Raw genomic sequence first — 27,079 nt, forward strand, 5'->3', positions numbered from 1 at the left:
GTTCTACTGAGACCCCAGTTCAACCCAGACCCCAGTTCTACTGAGACCCCAGTTCAACCCAGACCCCAGTTCAACCCAGACCCCAGTTCAACCCAGACCCCAGTTCAACCCAGACCCCAGTTCTACTGAGACCCCAGTTCAACCCAGACCCCAGTTCCACCCAGACCCCAGTTCAACCCAGACCCCAGTTCAACACAGACCCCAGTTCTACTGAGACCCCAGTTCAACCCAGACCCCAGTTCAACCCAGACCCCAGATCTACTGAGACCCCGGACCAAATCTACACGTGTTCAATCTTAAAGTGGAACATTTACCTGCGACTCCCCCCCCCCGCCACCAACGGCTAACCTCTGACCCCCCAACCCTCCCCACCCTCTCCACCCTCCCCTCCGCCCCGTGTCACCGTGCATCTCGCCCGCCCGCCCGCCCGCCCGCCCGAGGCAGTGGAGAACCTCCAGAAGATGATCGCGAGCGCCGTCAGCTGCTACCAGCGGCAGAGTCACGACGGCAGCGCCGCGGCTCACGGCCCGGCGCTGCCCAAACGCGCCGAGACGTTTGGCGGCTTCGACAGCAGCACGCTCAAGCGGCACGGTGGGTGACGGCACCACCCACGACGAGTCCCACCGATGATGAGTCCCACCGATGATGAGTCCCACCCACGACGAGTCCCACCCACGATGAGTCCCACCGATGATGAGTCCCACCAATGATGAGTCCCACCCACGACGAGTCCCACCAATGATGAGTCCCACCAATGATGAGTCCCACCCACGACGAGTCCCACCAATGATGAGTCCCACCAATGACGAGTCCCACCCACGACGAGTCCCACCCACGACGAGTCCCACCCATGACAAGTCCCACCAATGACGAGTCCCACCCACGACGAGTCCCACCCACGACGAGTCCCACCGACGACGAGTCCCACCCATGACGAGTCCCACCAATGATGACGAGTCCCACCCACGACGAGTCCCACCCACGACGAGTCCCACCGACGACGAGTCCCACCAATGACGAGTCCCACCAATGATGAGTCCCACCAATGACGAGTCCCACCAATGATGAGTCCCACCCACGATGAGTCCCACCCATGACAAGTCCCACCAATGATGAGTCCCACCCACGACGAGTCCCACCGACGACGAGTCCCACCCATGACGAGTCCCACCAATGATGAGTCCCACCCACGATGAGTCCCACCCATGACAAGTCCCACCAATGATGAGTCCCACCAATGATGAGTCCCACCAATGACGAGTCCCACCCACGACGAGTCCCACCCACGACAAGTCCCACCAATGATGAGTCCCACCCACGACGAGTCCCACCCACGACGAGTCCCACCCACGAAGAGTCCCACCCATGACAAGTCCCACCAATGATGAGTCCCACCAATGACGAGTCCCACCCACGAAGAGTCCCACCCACGAAGAGTCCCACCCATGACAAGTCCCACCAATGATGAGTCCCACCAATGACGAGTCCCACCCACGACGAGTCCCACCCACGACGAGTCCCACCCACGACGAGTCCCACCGATAATGAGTCCCACTGACGATGAGTCCCACCGACACGCTTAATATTTTTTTGCTTTTGACATTTTTTCGTGACAACCCACAAAGACAAGTTGAAGCTTGAACTCGCTCGCTCGCTCGCTCGATCAGTGCGACGATTATGTGAACCGGTCCTGGTGGACGGTTAAATAATCAAGCCGGTGCGGTGCGGAGCAAACATCGCCAGCGGTGGAGACAAATGCGGCCGTGCGGGCCACGGGGCTGGCCACCCCACCCCCTCGTCGCGCGCCACCGGCGCCGGCCTTCGTAGGGGCCGCCGCTCCTCGCCCACTCACGGCGCTTGCGGCGGGGAACTTTGTCTCTGTCCGTCGGCGCGTGCCTAGACCCGGGTAAGGACGACCCGTCACGAGGCTCGTCCCCGACCCAGCAGCAGGAGCTCCGGCGCACGGAGTCCGACTCCGTCATCAAGAAGGTGAGCGGCCACCCCCCACTGCAAGGGATGGCGGTGGTCTAAGCGCGGTTGGCATGGCCCCCCCCCCTCCACCCCAAGTAGTGCGGCGTGTTGTTCACTCCCCCGACCCCTGACCCACCTGTGACCCCCCCCACCCCGCCCCCCCCCGTCTCGTGTCGTCCCCCTACGGCAGCACCGAGGCGGTGCCGGCCACATCGGCAACTTCCTGCGCACGCCGCTGGACATCGAGGTGAGCGGCCGGCCCCGGCACGGCCCGGCCAGATCGCACCGCACGCAGAGGCAGAGCTGTGTACACGAAGACAAAGATCCCCCGTGTAGCCTTAGCGGAACTGTAGGGGCAAGTGCTGTTAGCGAGCAGCGCCTATGAAGGCCGGCACGGCACACGAGGGGGTGGGTGGCCAGAACCACGCCCGGCCGCCTTTGTCTCCCCAGTGGCGATGTTTACACACCGCACCAGGTACTCATTTGAGGCTGAGTCGACCTAGGGGAGGCCCAGGACCGTACAGATAATTGTTACTGGTGTTGGCCATGAGTGGGAATCGAACTCAGGTCACCGGATTTGTAGCGCAGCGCTCCCTACCACACCTGTGTACACACACACACCTGTACACACACACACATATACCTGTACGCACACACACACCTGTACACACACACACATACCTGTACGCACACACAGACCTGTACACACACACACATACCTGTACGCACACACACACACCTGTACGCACACACACACACCTGTACATACACACACACACACACCTGTACATACACACACACACACCTGTGTACACACACACACACCTGTGTACACACACACACCTGTACACACACACACCTGTACATACACACACCTGTACATACACACACACACCTGTGTACTGTACACATACACCTGTACACACACACCTGTGTACACACACACACCTGTACATACAACAACCGCCATTCGCCACTAAGTGGCGGTGATGTCACCACGACGCTTGTGCCAGGCCATGTGCACCTTGAGGCCACATGAAGTGTCGAATGCCCGCTGGCAGGAGGTCACGGGGCAGACCCAAATGCCACGGGTCGACTGACTGAGATGACTGAGATGACTGGCTGATGCACCACCTGTGCCCCCTACTGTGCCTGTACATACACACACACCTGTGTACACACACACCTGTGTGTACACACACCTGTACATACACACACACACCTGTACACACACACCTGTACATACACACACACCTGTACACACACACCTATGTACGCACACACCTGTGTACTGTACACACACACACCTGTGTACACACACACACCTGGTACTGTACACACACCTGTGTACTGTACACACACACACCTGTGTACACAAACATACCTGTGTACACACACACCTGTGTACACACACACATACCTGTACGCACACACACACCTGTACACACACACATACCTGTACATACACACACACTTGTACATACACACACCTGTACACACACACCTGTACGCACACACACACACCTGTACATACACACACACACACCTGTACACACACACCTGTACGCACACACACACACACCTGTACATACACACACACCTGTACATACACACACACACCTGTACATACACAAACAAAGGACAAAGGACCTCCATATAGCCTTAACAGACTGTAGGGGCAAGTGCTGTTAGCGAGCACCTATGAAGGCCGGAACGGTACACGAGGGGGTGGGTGGCCAACACCACGCCCGACCGCCTTTGTCTCCCTAGTGGCAATGTTTACACACCGCACCAGGTACTCATTTGAGGCTGAGTCGACCTAGGGGAGGCCCGGAACCTGTTCAGATAATCGTCACTGGTGTTGGCCGTGAGCGGGAATCGAACCTGGGTCGCCAGGTTCATAGCGCAGCGCGCTAACCGCTACACTATCGCTCCCCACTGTACATACACACACACCTGTACACACACACCTATGTACGCACACACCTGTGTACTGTACACACACACCTGTGTACACAAACATACCTGTGTACACACACACCTGTGTACACACACACACCTGTGCACACACACACACCTGTACACACACACCTGGGTACACACACACCTGTGCGTACACACACCTGTGCGTACACACAAACCTGTGTGTACACACACAAACCTGTGTGTACACACACACACCTGTGTGTACACACACACACCTGTGTGTACACACACACACCTGTGTGTATACACACCTACCTGTGTGTACACACACACACCTGTGTGTACACACACACACATGTGTGTATACACACCTGTGTGTACACACACACACCTGTGTGTACACACACCTGTACACACACACCTGTGTGTACACACACACAACCTTGTCACCATCCCCTCCCCGTGTGTGTGCAGGCCATGCAGAGCTCCATCTTCATCTTGACACAGACGATGTACAGCCTGCAGGTGAGAGCAACGCCGCCACCTCGTCAACTCCACCTCGTTCACTCCACCTCTTCACCGCCACCTCATCACCAACACCTTGTTGTCCCCAACAACACCTTACCGCCTCCTCCACCTCGTCACCTCCTCCACCTCGTCACCTCCTCCACCTCGTCTCCTCCTCATCACCTCATCACCTCCTCCACCTCGTCCCCCCTCCCCCCGGTCAGGCCGTGATAGCCCAGCAGGACTCGTTCATCGAGACGGCGCGATGCGGCCGCCACGCCGCCGCCGCCGCCACCGCCGCCGCCGCCGCTCAGGACGACGACCCCAACCGCACGCTGCGCCGGGGGGGCCCGGCAAACGTGGTGAGCCGCTCCGACACGGTGCGGGAGCGCGTGCCGCGGAGACGCCGCGCCGACGACGGCGGCGGCGACGCCGGCGCGGCCGCCGGCACGGCCGCCGCGGGGTCCCGGCGGGGCTCTGCCGAGGAGCGGCAGGGGGAGGAGGAGCAGGAGGAGGAGGCCGGATGGAGCCGCGAGGAGCTGCGGTTCCGGTTGCTCGAGTGCGAGGCCGAGTGCCGCAAGATCAAGGTGAGTCTCGGCGCGAGTCTGGCCGAGAAACCCGGAACGTCAGCCGGATGTCCCCCCTCTCCGTCTCCGCCCTGGCGGCGAATACGCTGTGCCGAGAGAGTCCCCCCGCTGGGCACGGCGGGGGGACGCGGGCACGCGGACACACAGACACACAGACACGCGGACACACAGACACACGGACACACGGACAACGGGAGACACCGACTCACGCGGTTTGATCTTCGTTGCCCTGCTCGGTCGAGTTGCGGAGCGGCCAAGGCCTCGTCCTGTGTATGGTGCTATAGAAGTTCAACATACACACACTGCACATAGACTCAACACTGCCCATAGACTCAACACTGCACATAGACTCAACACTGCCCATAAACTCAACACTGCACATAGACTCAACACTGCCCATAAACTCAACACTACCCATAGACTCAACACTACCCATAGACTCAACACTGCCCATAGACTCAACACTGCTACCCATAGACTCAACACTACCCATAGACTCAACACTGCCCATAGACTCAACACTGCACATAGACTCAACACTGCCCATAGACTCAACACTGCCCATAGACTCAACACTGCACATTATTTAACAGATATATAGATAGAGAGATATTGACTGGGCTCTTTGCCGACCTCTTGGTCCGCTGTTACAAGTTGGCCACCCCCTCTACGGCCCGGTGCACAGAACCGCATGCGGCAAATAAATAAAAATATTCCTGTCGGCGGAACAGAATGAGGCGCTCACAGCCACAGACAAAGATCCCCAACGCGTCGCCTTCAAGAACACGGCACCACCCGCCTGGAAGTCTCGAGCCGAGCGATGACAGGGCGGGGGGGTTTGTCCGTCGTTTCAGGAGCAGTTGCTCAGCATGGAGAGCGGCGGTGAGGAGGCGGAGGAGGAGGCGGAGGGGGGGGAGAAGCGGCCGGGCGAGCCGCGGCGAGCGCTCCGGCACAGCCGGCAGAACAGCCTCCCCTGTGCCACACTGCTCACACAGGAGCAGCCGCCCTCCCTGCAGGTGCCAACGTCGTGCCGTTGTGACGACGACGATGACGACGATGACGACGATGATGACGATGATGACGACGATGACGACGATGATGATGACGATGACGACGATGATGATGACAACGATGATGATGATGATGATGACGACGACAACGATGATGATGACGATGACGACGACAACGATGATGATGACGATGATGACGACGATGATGATGATGACAACAATGACAATGACGACAATGACGAAGATGAAGGTGATGACGACGACGGTGATGACGATGACAACAAGAACACTCTACTCACTCTCACACTCACTCACACTCACTCCTACACTCACTCTCACACTCACTCTCACACTCACTCTCACACTTACTCACTCCCTCACTCACTCTCACACTTACTCCCACACTCACTCACTCACACATTCACTCACACACTCACTCCCACACTCACTCTCACACTCACTCACTCTCACACTCACTCTCACACACACTTACTCACTCACACTCACTAACTCACTCACTCCCGCTCTGACTCACTCTCACACTCACTCACACACTCGCCCTCACACTCACTCACTCTCTCACACTCACTCACACTCACTCTCGCCCTCACTCACGCTCACTCAAACTCACAGGGGGTGAGCGTGCACACTCACTCCCACACTCACTCTCACACTCACGCCCACACTCACTCACTCTCACAGGGGGTGAGTGTGCACAACTCTACTCATTGTGACAGCCATCAGAGCTCCATCGCGGCTGGCGCCCTCTCGGCCACCCTCGTGGCGCTCAACGGACACTCACTAACGCCGCTGCGCTTGCTGTGTGTGTGTGCTGTGTGTGTGCTGTATTTGTGTGTGCTGTGTGTGTGCTGTGTGTGTGTGTGCTGTGTGCGTGCTGTGTGTGTGTGCTGTGTGTGCGTGCTGTGCGTGCTGTGTGTGTGCTGTGTGTGCTGTGTGCGTGCTGTGTGTGTGTGCTGTGTGTGCGTGCTGTGTGTGTGTGTGTGCGTGCTGTGCGTGCTGTGTGTGCGTGCTGTGTGTGCGTGCTGTGCGTGCTGTGTGTGCGTGCTGTGTGTGCGTGCTGTGTGTGTGTGCGTGCTGTGTGTGTGCGTGCTGTGTGTGTGCGTGCTGTGTGTGTGCGTGCTGTGTGTGTGTGCGTGCTGTGTGTGGGTGCTGTGTGTGCGTGCTGTGTGTGTGTGCGTGCTGTGTGTGCGTGCTGTGTGTGCGTGCTGTGTGTGCGTGCTGTGTGTGCGTGCTGTGCGTGCTGTGTGTGTGTGTGTGCGTGCTGTGTGTGTGTGTGTGTGCGTGCTGTGCGTGCTGTGTGTGTGCGTGCTGTGTGTGTGTGTGCGTGCTGTGTGTGTGTGTGCGTGCTGTGCGCCATCCAGCAGCGCCGGGGCAGCGTGGGTGCGGCCTGCCTCGCCCTCCCGGCGGAGCGGAGACCTCCCCCACCCACCCTCACCGTGGACGGCCCCGACGGCGGCGCCGGCGGCGTGCCGGTCGGCACGGCCGCCCCCGTGCCCTCCTCCCGGCGGCCCCGGTCCAAGTGCCTCTCCCCTCCCGGCAAGGGACTGGCCGCCGGGCCTACCAGGGAGGAGGAGGAGGAGGAGGATTCGGACGAGTCCAAGACACCCACCAACATCCCTTCATCTCCCCCCTCCTCGCCAGGTTGGATGGCGCGACCCTCGCTGTCGTCTGTGGGCAGTGTTGAGTCTATGGGCAGTGTTGAGTCTATGGGTAGTGTTGAGTCTGTGGGTAGTGTTGAGTCTGTGGGTAGTGTTGAGTCTGTGGGCAGTGTTGAGTCTGTGGGCAGTGTTGAGTCTATGGGCAGTGTTGAGTCTATGGGCAGTGTTGAGTCTATGGGCAGTGTTGAGTCTATGGGTAGTGTTGAGTCTATGGGTAGTGTTGAGTCTATGGGTAGTGTTGAGTCTATGGGCAGTGCTGAGTCTATGGGTAGTATTGAGTCTATGGGCAGTGTTGAGTCTATGGGCAGTGTTGAGTCTGTGGGCAGTGTTGAGTCTATGGGTGGTGTTGAGTCTATGGGTAGTGTTGAGTCTATGGGTAGTGTTGAGTCTATGGGTAGTGTTGAGTCTATGGGTTGTGTTGAGTCTATGGGTAGTGTTGAGTCTATGGGTTGTGTTGAGTCTATGGGTAGTGTTGAGTCTATGGGTAGTGTTGAGTCTATGGGTAGTGTTGAGTCTATGGGTAGTGTTGAGTCTATGGGTAGTGTTGAGTCTATGGGTAGTGTTGAGTCTATGGGTAGTGTTAAGTCTATGGGTAGTGTTGAGTCTATGGGTAGTGTTGAGTCTATTGGCAGTGTTGAGTCTATGGGCAGTGTTGAGTCTATGGGCAGTGTTGAGTCTATGGGTAGTGTTGAGTCTATGGGTAGTGTTGAGTCTATGGGCAGTGTTGAGTCTATGGGTAGTGCTGAGTCTATGGGCAGTGTTGAGTCTATGGGCAGTGTTGAGTCTATTGGCAGTGTTGAGTCTATGGGCAGTGTTGAGTCTGTGGGCAATGTTGAGTCTATGGGTAGTGTTGAGTCTATGGGTAGTGTTGAGTCTATGGGCAGTGTTGAGTCTATGGGTAGTGTTGAGTCTATGGGCAGTGTTGAGTCTATGGGCAGTGTTGAGTCTATTGGCAGTGTTGAGTCTATGGGTAGTGTTGAGTCTGTGGGCAGTGCTGAGTCTGTGGGCAGTGTTGAGTCTATGGGCAGTGTTGAGTCTATGTTTAGTGTTGAGTCTATGGGTAGTGTTGAGTGTATGGGTAGTGTTGAGTCTATGGGTAGTGTTGAGTCTATGGGTAGTGTTAGTCTATGGATAGTGTTAGTCTATGGGTAGTTTTTGTCTATGGGCAGTGTTGAGTCTATGTGCAGTGTTGAGTCTATGGGTAGTGTTGAGTCTGTGGGTAGTGTTGAGTCTGTGGGCAGTGTTGAGTCTGTGGGCAGTGTTGAGTCTATGGGCAGTGTTGAGTCTATGGGCAGTGTTGAGTCTATGGGCAGTGTTGAGTCTATGGGTAGTGTTGAGTCTATGGGTAGTGTTGAGTCTATGGGTAGTGTTGAGTCTATGGGTAGTGTTGAGTCTATGGGCAGTGTTGAGTCTATGGGCAGTGTTGAGTCTATTGGCAGTGTTGAGTCTATGGGCAGTGTTGAGTCTGTGGGCAGTGTTGAGTCTATGGGCAGTGTTGAGTCTATGGGTAGTGTTGAGTCTATGGGTAGTGTTGAGTCTATGGGCAGTGTTGAGTCTATGGGTAGTGTTGAGTCTATGGGCAGTGTTGAGTCTATGGGCAGTGTTGAGTCTATTGGCAGTGTTGAGTCTATGGGCAGTGTTGAGTCTGTGGGCAGTGTTGAGTCTATGGGTAGTGTTGAGTCTATGGGTAGTGTTGAGTCTATGGGCAGTGTTGAGTCTATGGGTAGTGTTGAGTCTATGGGCAGTGTTGAGTCTATGGGCAGTGTTGAGTCTATTGGCAGTGTTGAGTCTATGGGCAGTGTTGAGTCTGTGGGCAGTGTTGAGTCTATGGGCAGTGTTGAGTCTGTGGGCAGTGTTGAGTCTATGGGTAGTGTTGAGTCTATGGGTAGTGTTGAGTCTATGGGCAGTGTTGAGTCTATGGGTAGTGTTGAGTCTATGGGTAGTGTTGAGTCTGTGGGCAGTGTTGAGTCTATGGGCAGTGTTGAGTCTATGGGTAGTGTTGAGTCTATGGGTAGTGTTGAGTCTGTGGGCAGTGCTGAGTCTGTGGGCAGTGTTGAGTCTATGGGCAGTGTTGAGTCTATGTTTAGTGTTGAGTCTATGGGTAGTGTTGAGTCTATGGGTAGTGTTGAGTCTATGGGTAGTGTTGAGTCTATGGGTAGTGTTAGTCTATGGATAGTGTTAGTCTATGGGTAGTTTTTGTCTATGGGCAGTGTTGAGTCTATGTGCAGTGTTGAGTCTATGGGTAGTGTTGAGTCTGTGGGCAGTGTTGAGTCTGTGGGCAGTGTTGAGTCTATGGGCAGTGTTGAGTCTATGGGCAGTGTTGAGTCTATGGGCAGTGTTGAGTCTATGGGTAGTGTTGAGTCTATGGGTAGTGTTGAGTCTATGGGTAGTGTTGAGTCTATGGGTAGTGTTGAGTCTATGGGTAGTGTTGAGTCTATGGGTAGTGTTGAGTCTGTGGGCAGTGCTGAGTCTGTGGGCAGTGCTGAGTCTATGGGCAGTGTTGAGTCTATGTTTAGTGTTGAGTCTGTGGGCAGTGTTGAGTCTATGGGCAGTGATGAGTCTATGGGTAGTGTTGAGTCTATGAGTAGTGTTAGTCTATGGATAGTGTTAGTCTATGGGTAGTTTTTGTCTATGGGCAGTGTTGAGTCTATGGGTAGTGTTGAGTCTGTGGGTAGTGTTGAGTCTGTGGGCAGTGTTGAGTCTGTGGGCAGTGTTGAGTCTATGGGCAGTGTTGAGTCTATGGGCAGTGTTGAGTCTATGGGTAGTGTTGAGTCTATGGGTAGTGTTGAGTCTATGGGTAGTGTTAAGTCTATGGGTAGTGTTGAGTCTATGGGCAGTGTTGAGTCTATGGGCAGTGTTGAGTCTATGGGCAGTGTTGAGTCTATTGGCAGTGTTGAGTCTATGGGCAGTGTTGAGTCTGTGGGCAGTGTTGAGTCTATGGGCAGTGTTGAGTCTATGGGTAGTGTTGAGTCTATGGGTAGTGTTGAGTCTGTGGGCAGTGCTGAGTTTGTGGGCAGTGTTGAGTCTGTGGGCAGTGTTGAGTCTATGTTTAGTGTTGAGTCTATGGGTAGTGTTGAGTCTATGGGTAGTGTTGAGTCTATGGGTAGTGTTGAGTCTGTGGGTAGTGTTGAGTCTGTGGGTAGTGTTGAGTCTGTGGGTAGTGTTGAGTCTGTGGGCAGTGTTGAGTCTGTGGGCAGTGTTGAGTCTATGGGCAGTGTTGAGTCTATGGGCAGTGTTGAGTCTATGGGCAGTGTTGAGTCTATGGGTAGTGTTGAGTCTATGGGTAGTGTTGAGTCTATGGGTAGTGTTGAGTCTATGGGTAGTGTTGAGTCTATGGGTAGTGTTGAGTCTATGGGTAGTGTTGAGTCTATGGGCAGTGTTGAGTCTATGGGCAGTGTTGAGTCTATGGGCAGTGTTGAGTCTATGGGCAGTGTTGAGTCTATGGGCAGTGTTGAGTCTATGGGTAGTGTTGAGTCTATGGGCAGTGTTGAGTCTATGGGCAGTGTTGAGTCTATGGGCAGTGTTGAGTCTGTGGGCAGTGTTGAGTCTATGAGAAGTGTTGAGTCTATGGGCAGTGTTGAGTCTATGGGTTGTGTTGAGTCTATGGGCAGTGTTGAGTCTATGGGTAGTGTTGAGTCTATGGGCAGTGTTGAGTCTATGGGTAGTGTTGAGTCTATGGGTAGTGTTGAGTCTATGGGCAGTGCTGAGTCTATGGGTAGTATTGAGTCTATGGGCAGTGTTGAGTCTATGGGCAGTGTTGAGTCTGTGGGCAGTGTTGAGTCTATGGGTAGTGTTGAGTCTATGGGTAGTGTTGAGTCTATGGGTAGTGTTGAGTCTATGGGCAGTGTTGAGTCTATGGGTAGTGTTGAGTCTATGGGCAGTGTTGAGTCTATGGGCAGTGTTGAGTCTATGGGCAGTGTTGAGTCTATGGGCAGTGTTGAGTCTATGAGCAGTGTTGAGTCTATGGGCAGTGTTGAGTCTATGGGCAGTGTTGAGTCTATGGGCAGTGTTGAGTCTATGGGCAGTGTTGAGTCTCTGGGCAGTGTTGAGTCTATGGGCAGTGTTGAGTCTATGGGCAGTGTTGAGTCTATGAGCAGTGTTGAGTCTATGGGCAGTGTTGAGTCTCTGGGCAGTGTTGAGTCTATGGGCAGTGTTGAGTCTATGGGCAGTGTTGAGTCTATGGGCAGTGTTGAGTCTATGGGCAGTGTTGAGTCTCTGGGCAGTGTTGAGTCTATGGGCAGTGTTGAGTCTATGGGCAGTGTTGAGTCTATGAGCAGTGTTGAGTCTATGGGTAGCAGCGTGGAGGTTGTAGTGGACGTGGCGCGCCGCTGACCCCGCCGCTGCCGCCCCCTCCCTTCCCCCTCTTGCAGACTCGGCGAGGAAGAGGAAGAGGGGCTCCTTGCCGGCCGCCATCCCGCCCGGCACGCTCCACGAGCAGCTGCAGGCGCTGCAGCTGGAGCAGCAGCAGGGGCAGCAGCAGCAGCAGGGGCCAGCGAGCGACGACCCCAGCGCGACCCCGGCGAGCGGTGGCGGCCGGGAGCCGCGGCGGCGGTGTCGCGACGGCGCGGGGGGACGGAACTCCGGCGGTGAAGAGGAGGAGGACGACGACGAACTTTACTTCTGACGATGACCAACTTTACTTGTGACGACGACCAACTTTACTTCTTACGACGACGACCAACTTTACTTCTGACGACGAGGGGTGGGGTGGGGGGTGCGCGGGAAGCGGGCCGTAGGGAATGATAGAAATTAAATGTAAACGGTAAAGTTTAAAAAAAGACAAAAACACTCCCCGGAGCGGAGGGCGCTGGTCGAGACTCACCTCCGTGGGGTGCCAAACGACGAGAGGAGAGAAACGGGCGACGGTGGGGAGAGACGTAACGAGACGTTCATGGCGGGTCGTCGTCATCCTCCTCGTCGTCGTCGTGTAGCGGTAGGGAGACGTCCCTGGGTCCACGGACGCGTTTGTTACTCGCCCCCCGTGCCTTGTGGCGTGCGTCGTGCGATGCCTTCTCCCTCTCCCCCACCCACCCCGTGACGGCCACCCTCCCCCACCCCGTGGAGGAGATGGAATTGACCGCCTCGCGGCAGCGGCGGCTTTCAGAACGGACGCGGCGGCGGCAGCGGCTGTAGCGGCAGTGGAAGCGGCAGCAGCAGTAGGAACACTCCTCAGTAGCAGCAGTAGGAACACTCCTCAGTAGCAGCAGTAGGAACACTCCTCAGTAGCAGCAGTAGGAACACTCCTCAGCAGCAGCAGTAGGAACACTCCTCAGTAGCAGCAGCAGCAGTAGGAGCACTCCTCAGTAGCAGCAGCAGCAGTAGGAACACTCCTCAGTAGTAGCAGCAGTAGGAACACTCCTCAGTAGCAGCAGCAGCAGTAGGAGCACTCCTCAGTAGCAGCAGCAGCAGTAGGAGCACTCCTCAGTAGTAGCAGCAGTAGGAACACTCCTCAGTAGCAGCAGCAGCAGTAGGAGCACTCCTCAGTAGCAGCAGCAGCAGTAGGAGCACTCCTCAGTAACAGCAGCAGCAGTAGGAACACTCCTCAGTAGTAGCAGCAGCAGTAGGAACACTCCTCAGTAGTAGCAGCAGCAGTAGGAACACTCCTCAATAGTAGCAGCAGCAGTAGGAACACTCCTCAGTAGTAGCAGCAGCAGTAGGAACACTCCTCAATAGTAGCAGCAGCAGTAGGAACACTCCTCAGTAGTAGCAGCAGCAGTAGGAACACTCCTCAGTAGTAGCAGCAGCAGTAGGAACACTCCTCAGTTGTAGCGGTAGCAGCAGTAGGAACACTCCTCAGCAGCAGCAGTAGGAACACTCCTCAGTAGTAGCAGCAGCAGTAGGAACACTCCTCAGTAGCAGCAGCAGTAGGAACACTCCTCAGCAGCAGCAGCAGTAGGAACACTCCTCAGCAGTAGCAGTAGGAACACTCCTCAGTAGCAGCAGCAGTAGGAACACTCCTTAGCAGCAGCAGCAGTAGGAACACTCCTCAGTAGTAGCAGCAGCAGTAGGAACACTCCTCAGTAGCAGCAGCAGCAGTAGGAACACTCCTCAGTAGTAGTAGCAGCAGTAGGAACAGTCCTCAGTAGTAGCAGCAGCAGCAGTAGGAACAGTCCTCAGTAGTAGCAGCAGCAGTAGGAACACTCCTCAGTAGCAGCAGTAGGAACACTCCTCAGTAGTAGCAGCAGCATTAGTAGGAACACTCCTCAGTAGCAGCAGTAGGAACACTCCTCAGTAGTAGCAGTAGCAGCAGCAGTAGGAACACTCCTCAGCAGCAGCAGTAGGAACACTCCTCAGTAGTAGTAGCAGCAGCAGTAGGAACACTCCTCAGTAGTAGCAGCAGCGGTGGCAGCGGTGGCAGCGGTAGCAGTAGGAACACTCCTCAGTAGCAGTAGCAGCAGCAGTAGGAACACTCCTCAGCTGCAGCAGTAGGAACACTCCTCAGCTGCAGCAGCGGCAGCATTGGGAAGAGCCTCCCCACCCGCACCTCCGATGAGCACGGTCGGCTTCGTACGTGCAGGAAGTAGTCCCTCGGTTAACATCCACATCGGTTCACGGTTCGCTTCTAGTAGAGGAACCCCCCCCCCCGTGGTTTCCGACTGAACGTTAACGTGTTGAATGTTAACGTGTTAACATGTTGACTCACGGTTCCGTGTTTACATTATGCACGTGGCGCGCCAATTTCGGCCAATCCGAGCGCTCGTTGGTGGGGCTGAGCCGTGCCCTCGACCAATCAGCGACGCCCATTGGTGAGCGATGAGACGTCGACTGGCTTTGTTTACATGGCGTCTTCTCTTTTGGCAGTGGGAAGAGCCTCTTGAATACTCGGTGAATCTTTTTTTTAAACTTAATTTTTCAACTTATAAGTGAATGAATAGCGATTACAATGGCGCCTGAAGTGAATCGCAAAGGGAAAACAGGAGTAGGAAAGTAAATAACCTTATTTATTATTAATATTGAGTGTTTAAATGTTACAAACTACGATTTTAGGGTCAAAAAGGTCAACTTCCAATCGTCTTGGAACGGTTCACAGTTATTTCGGTTGACGGTCGTATTGGTGGGACGGCTTAAAAACGTTGACCGAGGGACTCCTGTACTGACATCAGCACAGCTGCACAGAAACAGCATCATTAGCAGCAGCGGTAGTAGCAACAGCAGTAGCAGTCACTGGACAATCATTAGAAGCAGCAGAGTGAATATGATGATCATCAGCCAACAGTAGCAGCAGCAGCAGCACAATCGGTGCAGCAGCATCAGGAGAGCCCATCGCAACCTGCATCATCGTCGTAACCTGCATCATCGTCGCAACCGGCATCACCACCATCGCAATCAATGATGGATTCAATCAGCATCGGCACACCTCTCGCGTCCGTCGGCAAAGCGCCGGCCGATTGGCCGGCCTGGCTTGACCAACTTGCACCTTCCCGCTCGGGAAGGACTCCCATGCCAGCCTTCGGCCGGCCACACGAGGGAGAAGGAAGGAGGTGGCGATGACGGGGACGGGAGATGATTTTTCGCAGCCACGCGTGAGCGAGAGGGAGGAAGGAGGACCGCGCTCTCCGCAGCTCTGCGTGCGGTCGCTTCTTGTTCATTTTTGTTGTTGTTAACCTCGGAAGCCGTCGTCGGTGGCGGGAGTGCACGGCCGGCCGTCCTGGCGGCCACCTCGGCCGATGCCGCCCGGCGAATCTTCACCCCCCACGAACCCCTCGCTCCAGGGGGGTTGGTGGGGGGTTTGGAGGGTGAACCTTCATCCATGGGCGGCACGACGGCCCGAGGCTCCGTGTGCCGTACAGGCGGTCGAGGCTCCGTGTGCCGTACAGGCGGTCGAGGCTCTGTGTGCCGTACAGGCACCGGCAAAGTCAAACGGCCCGCAAGCAATATTCGTCCACTCGCTGCGAGCATCTTAGCTGCACTAATTGGGGTTCTTAAGAGGCGCGGGGGAAGGTTTTTGACGGTTGGAATTATCTTGAGAGCGCTGGCCCAGTCGTCTGTCAGCAGGAAGAGCTTCCCCAAGCGACGGTGTTGAGCGCGGCCGTGTGTATGAATCGGCGATGTGTAATTACTGTCGGACATATCACTGACTGGCCTTTGCTCGTAGTTCACTTGAACCTGACACCTTGACTTGAATCGTTGCACCGTAGAAAGAGCCCTAGGGAGCAACACGAAGCGACAAAAGATGATCCCCCCCCGTGTAGCCTTTTAACGGTGCCGTTTGGCGCAAGTAACGTTAGCGAGGAGTGTCGCCCACGAATGCCGTCACGGCCCACGAGGGGGGTGTGGGTGGCCAGCGCCACGCCCGGCCGCCTTTGTCTCCCCAAAGTGTTGATAGTTTGGGTGACAACCCCTTACTAATCGGCTGTGTCGGCTGGTGGTGGCGGGTTTAACGACACATTTTGATATTTACGCGATCTAACCCCAACAAAGAAAGTGTATATATTATGAACCCCATTCCCACTCTGTTGGTATATGAACTCGAGGTCCCCCCTCCTCTCCCGCTTTGCGTCTGTGCCGCTAACTACGACCTCTGTACGTCGACTCCCACCTCCGCTCACCGAGATTCCCTTCCTCGCTCAAAACTCACCGCTTACCGTGCCCGCGCTCACCCCCACGCGAACCCCCCTTAAGCCTCCCCCTCAAAACCACCGCCACCACCGCCGCTGTTCCCTCTTCATATTCTCGTGGCTATGAGAATCACTCATTCACCCCCCCCCCCCCCATTAATTCAATCCATTCGTCGTCATTTACTGTCATTAATGTCACACAACACCATCACAGATTCACCCCCCAATCGCTTCCTCTCATGTCAGAGTTTATACTGCAGCAGCACGAGGAATCTGATGAGCTATAAAGCTCCTTTTTTCACAGATATCCAGTTCGGGGCATGGGGTAAGAATTTCACAACAACAAACAATACACAAACACGATAGGAGTGCACAGTACAAGGATGTTTAACAAATCACCCAGACACAACACAAAACCATCCCCATCCTACCAGGCAAAGCCCACTGAGGTATTCACTTATTTATCAGAAGCAACCTGGCCACAAATGATAGCTCACCAAAGTGGCTTATCATCATTCGGGCATTTGTAGCAGCAAAGTAATCTAAAGAGTCTAAACGCGTGTCTCTACTTGTATTCAACATCATCTCCACCACTAACATACGCACACAACAACAACTGCCATTCGCCACTAAGTGGCGGTGACGTCACCAGGCTATGTGCACCTTGAGGCCACGTAAAGTGTCGACCGCCCGCTGGCAGGAGGTCACGGGGCAGACCCAGGTGCCACGGATCGACTGACTGAGACGACTGGCTGATCACCACCTGTGCCCCCTACTGTGCCAACCTGCTGTGCTTTAGCCATCCGGCGCTCCGCTCCTTGTTGTGAGCTTTGCTCCTCCCCCCTCCCTTGTTGGAGGTGACTGCCTGCAACTGCCCAGTAGCGTCCTTCACGAGCCTCCTCCACAGAGGCCAATCTTGACACCGCTGGTACCAGTCATCGGCAAGTCCACTCAGCTCCACATCCTCCTGTACAACATCACTCCATCTCTTCTCTAGCCCGTGCCGCGCCCATTTATCCCCCTCGATCCGGCCGAACAAAAGCTGTTTAGGCATGCGGTAGCTGGGCATGCGGGCTACATGGCCCAGCCAACGCAGCCTTGCCTGCCGGAGGAGCTCACCGATGGTACTTTGTCCAGATCTTTCAAGGATTTGTGAGCTCCACACACAATCCAGCCTGGTTAAACCCAGGATGGATCGTAGGCAGGCTAGCCTAAATGTTTCTAACCGGCGAAGATGTTCCATTAGGGGGGTCCACGTTTCGCAAGCGTAGAGAAGGGATGGAATGACCGTGGCCGAGAAGACCTGAAGCTTAGTGCGGAGTGACAGACCAGGTAGCTTCCACACAGCATTACGCAACCTCACAGCTCTCCGAACCTCCGAGTGAAGGCTGTGGTAAGCCACTTTAGGTTGGAATGGGGTCCTGGGTGTACACCCACCGCCAGAGTGGAAGAATGGCAGGCGCATCTTACAGATGACTAGTCGATGGTCAGAGGGCAGATCAGCTCCACGGTAGGTTCTGGTGTCAAGGACATGGGCTCGAATCCGCTGGTCCGTCACTATGTAGTCCAGCAGATGTTCTTGCTTGGACCCGGCATGCATCCATGATATTGTGTGGATGCGCCGATGCCGGAACAGCGTGTTGGTAATTACAAGCCCATGGGCTGCACAAAAATCTAGCAGCCTCCTACCGTTGTTATTCAGCTGATCTGGCCCATGCCCTCCAATCACTCCAGACCAGATGCCAGCATCATGACCAACTCGGGCATTGAAGTCACCCAACAAGATGACTGTATCCTGAGGGGCCACTTTAGCTAGCACCTGTGACAGGAGGTCATAGAAGGCATCTGACTCATCGGCTTTGCCTGCATTCCTCCACGGATGTTCGTCTTCGGTGGGGGAATAAGTAACCACGACCACCACTCCTCGCCTCCAGTTGATGGTAAGGCGTGCCCAAAGTAGTCTGGGGCTTACAGCTTCCCACACCTCATCGCCACACGCCCACGCCCCCTTCATTCTTTTGTTCAAAAGAAGAGCTACACCCTGTTGTTTGGCAGTCTGCTGCCCCGAGTAGAGGACTGTCGACCCCTCATGGTGGCAGGAGCCAGAACCGGTCCACCGGACCTCCTGAATGCCACAGAGATCCAGGCGGTACCGGTCCAGCTCCCGACAGAGGAGTGGCAGCCTCTCCTCCGCAGTGAGTGTTCGAACATTCCACGTGGCCATCCGTAGTGGCTTTTCGTTGTTTCTGGAGGAGCCCCGAGGGTAGAGATTCAATCTCCTGGCTCCGCCAATTGGGGTTTGGCCAGGAGACGTCATAGACGCCTGTCCTCCCGGGGCCTCCGGCACAAGCTTATTAGTTAAATTTTGTATTCGTAGTTTAGTGGCACACACACGCACGGAGTGAAACCTCTGTTGTCAAGCCGGAGTCGGTCATGAGCGCACTGCCCAGGTATGGGAAACTCTCCACTCTCTCCACAACTGCCCTATCACCAATTGGGAGTTGTGGGGGTGGAGTGTCCGATGGTACAAAATACCCAGGCAGGTGCTTAGATTTGGTGGGGCTGATGGTAAGTCCCCACATCTTAGTGGCATGCTCCAGGTTCAGCAGCAGCACCTCCAACTCCTCCTCTGAGTGAGCAGCAATTACCAGATCAGCATACATAATGTGGTTGAGCAATAGGGAGCCATCCCTTGACTGCACCCGGGCATCGATCAGCCTCCCATTGTATCCGTACCAGATATAAATTCCTCCGGTGCAGCTATTGAAGGCTTCACGAACGACGTGGTCGAAATAGATGTTAAATTATGTGGGAGTCAGAGAACATCCCTGTCGCACCCCAAAGTGAACAGGGAATGGCTCTGACTCTCGGCCATGTAGTTTTACCCGGGCCCGCTCACCATCATGACGGTCCTTAATGATCGTCAGCAGCGGGTCAGGGACTCCAAAAGCACGAAGAACAACCCAGAGCCCAGGCCTACTGATGGTATCATAGGCCTTGACCAGGTCAATAAATCTACACCTCTGCTGTAGCAGACGGACAGAAAATATGGCATCTGTGCAGGACTGCATTTTTCTGAAACCACATTGGGGCTCTGCAAGCCTCTCCTAAGCGTGCCTGGCAAGGCGATGTTGAATAATCCTTGCCATGACCTTTCCCGGCACACTGAGGAGTGAGATGGTCCTGTAGTTGTTTCATGTGTGGATCCCCTTCTTAAAGAGGGGGACCACCAGGGCATCCTTCCAATCCTGCGGAACCTGTCCAGTGGTCCAGACTGTTATGATGTCATGTAGGGCAGTCTGTGCACAAACGCCACCCTCCCTCAGCATTTTGCTTGAGAGATCTTCTCTGCCCGGTGCCTTTCCTGGTCTCAGACTCCGGATCGCCTTCAGTACTTCCTCAACAGATGGCACCTCAGCCAGCCACTCACAGGGGGTGACTTACAATATTTAAGGCACCGCAGCCTCAGCAGGGTCATCCCCACTTGGTCCCACAATGTTTTCCAGGCTGAGGGATTTCCCCTTCCCCAGGACCTCAGAAATGCTCAGCAAATCTGCAAACCTTTTCCTGGATGTTGGAGATTGGATCACCGTTCTTTCCCCTAATGATGATAATAGGTGTGGCACTGCAGATAACTTTTTTGATGGAGTTAAATAATGATTTGTGATCACGGGCCATTGAGGCAGACTCCATCTCCTCAGTAACCCGCGGCCACCAACTATCCTTGCAGCGTCTCACGGCTCTCTGAACCTCCGAGCGAAGGCTGCGGTAAGCCTCATCATTCTCTGACGTGGGATGCTGTAGACGATGAGAGTGGGCCTGTCGCTTTTTCTCAGCCAGCCTGAACACCTCCTCTGTCAGCCAGTGTATCTGGGGAGGTCTGGACCGTGTACACAAAGGAGCCATTGCAGCTGCATGAGCCACAGTCCTAAACCTCGGCCATTTCCCCTCGACATCAGGAGGAGTGGGGGATGATGCCAACCCCAGCCGCAAGCAATGATGAAATTCTCGCTTGCAACTTTCATCAGCTAGCCAAGACCATGCCACTATGGGTTTGAATGGGGTCCTGGGTGTACACCCACCACCGGAGTGGAAGAATGGCAGGCGCATCTTACAGATGACTAGTCGATGGTCAGAGGGCAGATCAGCTCCACGGTAGGTCCTGGTGTCAAGGACATGGGCCCGCATCCGCTGTTCCATCACTATGTAGTCCAGCAGATGTTCTTGCTTGGACCCGGCATGCATCCATGATGTGTAGATGCGCCGATGCCGGAACAGCGTGTTGGTAATTACAAGCCCATGTGCAGCACAAAAATCTAGCAGCCTCCTACCATTGTTATTGAGCTGATCTGGCCCATGTCTTCCAATCACTCCAGACCAGGTACTAGCATCATGACTAACTCGGGCAATAAAGTCACCCAATAAGATGACTATCCAGAGGTGCCACTTTAGCCAGAACCTGTGACAGGTCATAGAAGGCATCTGACTCATCGGCCTTGCCTGCATCCCTCCACGTGTGTTCTTCGGTGGGGGCATAAGTAACCACGACTCCCACTCCTCGCCTCTGGTTGATGGTTAGGCGAGCCCAAAGTAGCCTGGGGCTTACAGCTTCCCACACCTCACCGCCACGCTCTCACACCCCCTTCATTCTTTTGTTCAGAAGAAGAGCCACTCCCTGTTACTCTTTGGTTCTATTCGGTAAAGTCACGTAGGTAAAAAATAAAACAACAAAAATCACGACGTTTCGGCCACAACACAAGCGGCCTTCATTAGGTGAAGGGATCAGGCTGTCTCGAGGACAGTGCCAGAGTGAAACACAGCCACGCTCAGACCGCGACCTTTAAGCTGTGTGCGAGGAAACAAGGTGCCTTGACAAAGGAATTAGCATAAAAATTAGCATTTGATTGGCCGACTTAGCATCGAGGTGGTGTACATGCGGGTGGACTTGCCGGTTGGCGGGGGGGGGGGGGAGTTTACCTATTGATGGTGTGAAAAGGGAATTTAAGAGCTGCAGAAGTTTGGGATACCACTACTTTAAAAATATACTGTACCATTGAAAATTAGTTTAATGTTTGGTTCGATTTAGAACATCTTTCCAATGGTTGCTTAATTTGAAACCATCTTCTCGGTTGAAACAACACTCCCTGTTGTTTGGCAGTCTCCTGCCCCGAGTAGAGGACTATCCACCCCTCATGATGGCAAGAGCCAGAGCCGGTCCACCGGACCTCCTGAATATCACAGAGATCCAGGCAGTACTGATCCAGCACCCGACAGAGGAGTGGCAGCCTCTCCTCCACGGTGAGCGTTCGAACATTCCATGTGGCCATCCGTAGTGGCTTTTGGCTTTTTGTTGTTTCTGGAGGATCCCCGAGGATAAGGATTCCGTCTCCGGGCTCCGCCAAATGGGGTTTGGCCAGTAGACGCCATGGACGCCTGTCCCCCTGGGGCCTCCGGCACAAGCTTAATACATGTTTTAACTCGTAGTTTAGTGGTAGTTAATTGAAGGTGGAGGGGTTACCAGCCGATCGCACCCGTCCCGAGCCCCCATTTGGCCGCTGTGGCGTTTTCAAACGCCATGAAGGGAAGGGCCAATCTTTCCCTTCCCCTCACGGCACTGCCCACCACAATGTTGCCATCCGGCACCATGCACACACACGCGCGCGCACACACGCGCACGCACACATCGCTCTTAATCTCTCTGCGAAAGCGCCTTGGGTTAAGTCTCTCTATGAAATACGTTCGGGTGAGATGCGAGACATCGCTACTCTCGACTCCGATGCCAAAATGTTCAACTCCGTCGGGGCAACGGACGAGGTTCGCGCTAAACTCGGAGGAGCTTCAGTTTTATTTTGTGACGGCGAATGAATAGAGCCATGAGGAGGAGAAGTGAGTCACCCTGAGAATGAACAATCTTGGGTTTTGAGTGCCACCACCACTCAGTGTTGACATCGTCGGCAGAGGAGGCACCACGGTGGCTAGGAGATGTTAACAACCTCGCCTGGTATACAGGAGGTCTTGGGTTCGATCCTGACCCTGACGCCTGTAAATGTGGAGTTTGCGTGTCTCTCTCCCCGTGGCCGCGTGGATTTTTGTCCGGGTCCTCTCGGATTCCCCACCCCCTCCCCACATTTAGAATCAACGTGAAGCGTTCAGAGTGTTTGGTTCCTGCTATAAATTTCCGCGTGATGATTAAGCCACTTCGCTGAGCTCTCATTGCTGATGACCAGCTCGCTTCCGGAATCGAGTTGCATAGATCAGTGGGGGCCTTACCTGGTCACATAAAGTTAATGTTTAAAATAGTTTTAAATCATTTGCATCACACCGTGCGTGGCTTGTCTAGACAAGGGAGGGTTTTCCTGCCGTCAGGAGGCAGGATGTGTGGAGGAGGGAAAAGTGATGGAGTCATGCGGTACGATAGGGTGTGGAGCTGAGTAGACTTGCCAATGACTGATACCCGTGTTGTCAAGATCGTCCGCTGTGGAGGAGGCTCGTAGAGGAGGCTCGTGAAGGACGTCGCTGCCGCTACTGGGCAGTTGGAGGCAGTCGCCCTACGTCAACAACGGAGGGCAGAGGAGCGACGCTCACAACAATGACTGTGCCAACACAGCAAGTTGGCACAGTAGGGGGCAAAGGTGGTGCATCGGCCAGTCAGTCATCTCAGTCGACCCGTGGCACCTGCTGGGTCTGTCCCGTGACCTCCTGCCAGCGGGCGTTCGACACTTCACGTGGCCTCAACGTGCACATAGCCTGGCACAAGCGCCGTGGTGACGTCGCCGCCAATTAGTGGCGAATGGCGATTGTTGTTGTTGGGGGAGAGAGGGGAGGAGAGCAGAGGAGCGACGCTCACAACAATGGGCGAAGCGCTGGGTGGCTAAAACGCAGCAAGTTGGCACAGTAAGGGGTGATGCATCGGCCACTGATCTCAGTCGACCCGTGGCACCTGCTGCGTCTGTCCCGTGAAATAAAAATAGTTGAGTTTTAAACACAGCGGTGTTGGGGGTTTTCTGCGGGTTCTCCCGATTCCCTCAACCGCTCGCGAAGCCAGACTTACTGATCGCGAATCAAATTCGTGGGCCAGACATCCCAAGTTGGCGAACAGCAGACTTCCTCCTGAGCTAGCGTCAGCCTAGCCAGGCGCTGAACACTGCGGACAGGAAAATTGGCATTGCAACGCTCAAAAACTTTTTTTTTAAACGCAGCACCGATGTTGATTTAAACCCCCCCCCGTGGAGAACGGAGTCCGCGAGGAGATGGCTGAATGGGGGTTGTGTCGATCTTGACGTCGGAGGATCGTGAGCGTTTGGCGTTGTTGGTGTTGTTGGCCTTTCGTCTAGCAGTGGATTGACCATGGCTGCTGTTGCTGAACGATGGTCATAGCGGATGAGAATTGAAGACGCGGGTTGCGATGTTGGTTTAGCTGCCAGTCGCGTCTACTACGTAAGGTTACGTCACGTGTGTGCCCGTGTGTGTGTCCGTGTGTGTGTGTGCCCGTGTGTGTCCGTGTGTGTGTCCGTGTTTGTGTGTGTGCCCGTGTGTGTCCGTGTTTGTGTGTGTGTGTCCGTGTTTGTGTGTGTGTCCGTGTGTGGGGAGCGGTTGCGTAACGGTCAGCGGGCTTTGCGCTACGAACCCGAGTTCGATTCCCGCTCACGACCAACACCGGTGACGATTATCCGAACCGGTCCTGGGCCTCCCCTAGGTCGACTCAGCCTCAAATGAGTACCTGGTGCTGTGTGTAAAACATCGGCGCTAGGGAGACAAAGGCGGCCGTGCGTGGTGCTGGCCACCCACCCCCTCGTGCCGGCCTTCACAGGTGCTGCTTCTCGCTAACAGCACCGCGCCCCCCCCAGTCTGCACAGGCTATAACGGCGGTGGTGGGGGGTCTTTGTCTGTGTGTGTCCACACCATTCTTGTATAGACTTTTTAAAACCGTGGGGGGGGGGGGGAGGGGGTTTCTTGCCCTTTCAAATATCTTCTAGAGAGAGGGGACAGAGGGCCTTGGCATCAATTAAGCGAATGAATTCCCCGTGTCGATGATACGAGCGCGGCCCTGCGTTTCCCTTCTCTCGCACCGTGATGAAGGATGTCGTCTTTTTGTGTGTGTCCCGTGTATATAATAATAATAAGATAGTTGAGGCGACGTATATATGTAAACATAAGCTACAATCCAATTGCAACATTTCACGACGGATATTTTTTAAGTTTCGCCGGTTCCTCCTCTTGTCTTCGTTGTGTTTCGTGGCGAGCGGTCGCGGTATTAAAGTTTTATCCGGCAACGGAATATTTTGTTTGTCGACGATTGGGGTAAGAGATGTGGAGATTGATGCGCACACACACAAGGCAAAGATCCCTCGTGTAGCCTATAACGGACTATTGGGGCAAGTGCTGTTAGCGAGCAGCACCTACAGTGAGGGAAAAAAGTATTTGATCCCCTGCTGATTTTGTACGTTTGCCCACTGACAAAGAAATAATGAGTCTATAATTTTAATGGTAGGTTTATTTGAACAGTGAGAGACAGAATAACAACAAAAATCCAGAAAAACGCATGTCAAAAATGTTATAAATTGATTTGCATTTTAATTAGGGAAATAAGTATTTGACCCCTCTGCAAAACATGACTTAGTACTTGGTGGCAAAAACCCTTGTTGGCAATCACAGAGGTCAGACGTTTCTTGGAGTTGGCAACCAGGTTTGCACACATTTCAGGAGGGATTTTGTCCCACTCCTCTTTGCAGATCTTCTCCAAGTCATTAAGGTTTCGAGGCTGACGTTTTGCAACTCGAACCTTCAGCTCCCTCCACAGATTTTCTATGGGATTAAGGTCTGGAGACTGGCTAGGCCACTCCAGGACCTCAATGTGCTCCTTTGTTGCCTTGGCCGTGTGTATTGGGTCATTGTCATGCTGGAATACCCATCCATGACCCATTTTCAATGCCCTGGCTGAGGGAAGGAGGTTCTCACCCAAGATTTGACGGTACATGGCCCCGTCCATCGTCCCTTTGATGCGATGAAGTTGTCCTGTCCCCTTAGCAGAAAAACACCCCCAAAGCATGTTTCCACCTCCATGTTTGACGTTGGGGATGGTGTTCTTAGGGTCATAGGCAGCATTCCTCCTCCAAATACGGCGAGTTGAGTTGATGCCAAATAGCTCAATTTTGGTCTCATCTGACCACAACACTTTCACGCAGTTGTCCTCTGAATCATTCAGATGTTCATTGGCAAACTTCAGACGGGCATGTATATGTGCTTTCTTGAGCAGGGGGACCTTGCGGGCACTGCAGGATTTCAGTCCTTCACAGCGTAGTGTTACCAATTGTTTTCTTGGTGACTATGGTCCCAGCTGCATTGAGATCCTTGACAATATCCTCCCGTGTAGTTCTGGGCTGATTCCTCACCGTTTTCATGATCATTGCAACTCCACGAGGTGAGATCTTGCTTGAAGCCCCAGGCCGAGGGAGATTGACAGTTCTTTTGTATTTCTTCCATTTCCGAATAATCGCACCAACTGTTGTCACCTTCTCACCAAGCTGCTTGGCAATGGTCTTGTAGCCCATTCCAACCTTGTGTAGGTCTACAATCTTGTCCCTGACATCCTAGGAGAGCTCTTTGGTCTTGGCCATGGTGGAGAGTTTTTAATCTGATTGATTGCTTCTGTGGACAGGTGTCTTTTATACAGGTAACACGCTGAGATTAGGAGCACTCCCTTTAAGAGTGTGCTCCTAATCTCAGCTCGTTACCTGTGTAGTGCCTTGGATTCACTCCTCTCCGCGCTCCGCCAACTCGAACACTCGAATTCCCCTCAGCACCGTCCGCTCATACTCCTTGTCTCCCCACACAGTCTCTTCTTCTCTCCCCGCACACACGGTGATTCTATCTCTATCTCCTCACACACAGTGACCTGTCTATCTCCTCACACACATTCACTTGTCTATCTCTTCACACACAGTGACTTGTCTATCTCTTCAAACACAGTGACTTGTCTATCGCTAACTCTCCCTGTACCTACCTATACCGTAATCTCCACTCTGCTCACGCTAACTCTCGCTATCGTTATTTATTGTCCTCTGGGTTCGGCTCTCAATCTACTTCCCACTAACACTTGCCGGCTTGCCTTCTTCGCATCTCTCTCTACCCGCTGTTGTCTCCACTTCTCGCCAACTCCCCCGCCATCCAAATCACCTAGCGTTTTATCCCCTTTCCAATCAGCATTAATTACTTGCCACGTGCCTCGCTGGCATTTTCCCGCCAGCTCCGCACCTGTCCAACGGCCCAGACTCCGTGACGCCGCCACTTAACGCTAACCAGCCTCTCGACCAATCACATCCCTCGTCCCTTGACTCCCTTAATTACTTTGGCATGTTTCCTCCACCCGTGACTTCATCACCTGCACCGACCTTACATGACTCACACTGTATGTACTGTATATGGCCAATTTACCCATGTGTATTTTCTACTCCACTACACCTGTATAAAAGACACCTGGGAGCCAGAAATCTTTCTGATTGAGAGGGGGTCAAATACTTATTTCCCTCATTAAAATGCAAATCAATTTATAACATTTATGACATGCGTTTTTCTGGCTTGCTTTGTTATTCTGTCTCTCACTGTTCAAATAAACCTACCATTAAATTATAGACTGATCATTTCTTTGTCAGTGGGCAAACGTACAAAATCAGCAGGGGATCAAATACTTTTTTCCCTCGCTGTATGAAGGCCGGCGTGGTGCTGGCCACTCACCCCCTCGTGTACCGTTCCGGTCTTCATAGGTGCTCGCTAACAGCACTTGCCCCTACAGTCTGTTAAGGCTATACGTTGGATCTTCATATTTGTGAGTGAGTGTGAGT

At 54.0% G+C, this 27,079-nt stretch overlaps 1 protein-coding gene across 5 annotated transcripts in view; it reads left to right on the forward strand.

The window, feature by feature from the left end:
- LOC116954885 (rho guanine nucleotide exchange factor 18-like) overlaps positions 1 to 24,516 on the forward strand; it is a 250,740-nt gene extending 226,224 nt beyond the window's left edge. For 4 of the 5 annotated variants that reach the window (XM_076052605.1, XM_076052606.1, XM_076052607.1 and 1 more), the window contains 8 exons: positions 445 to 591; positions 1,901 to 1,989; positions 2,162 to 2,218; positions 4,372 to 4,422; positions 4,629 to 4,991; positions 5,846 to 6,007; positions 7,384 to 7,663; positions 12,051 to 24,516. In XM_076052605.1, coding sequence (XP_075908720.1) covers positions 445 to 591; positions 1,901 to 1,989; positions 2,162 to 2,218; positions 4,372 to 4,422; positions 4,629 to 4,991; positions 5,846 to 6,007; positions 7,384 to 7,663; positions 12,051 to 12,304 — 1,403 coding nt within the window. In that variant the 3' untranslated portion in view covers positions 12,305 to 24,516. The remainder of the gene's footprint in view (positions 1 to 444; positions 592 to 1,900; positions 1,990 to 2,161; positions 2,219 to 4,371; positions 4,423 to 4,628; positions 4,992 to 5,845; positions 6,008 to 7,383; positions 7,664 to 12,050) is intronic. The other variant, XM_076052608.1, reaches the window with a different exon arrangement.
- Positions 24,517 to 27,079: the final 2,563 nt, after the last annotated feature.

Source organism: Petromyzon marinus, chromosome 57, assembly GCF_048934315.1.
Source record: "Petromyzon marinus isolate PM22_M1 ecotype Great Lakes invasive population chromosome 57, UKy_Petmar_22M1.pri1.0, whole genome shotgun sequence".
NCBI classification, from domain to species: Eukaryota; Metazoa; Chordata; class Hyperoartia; order Petromyzontiformes; family Petromyzontidae; genus Petromyzon; species Petromyzon marinus.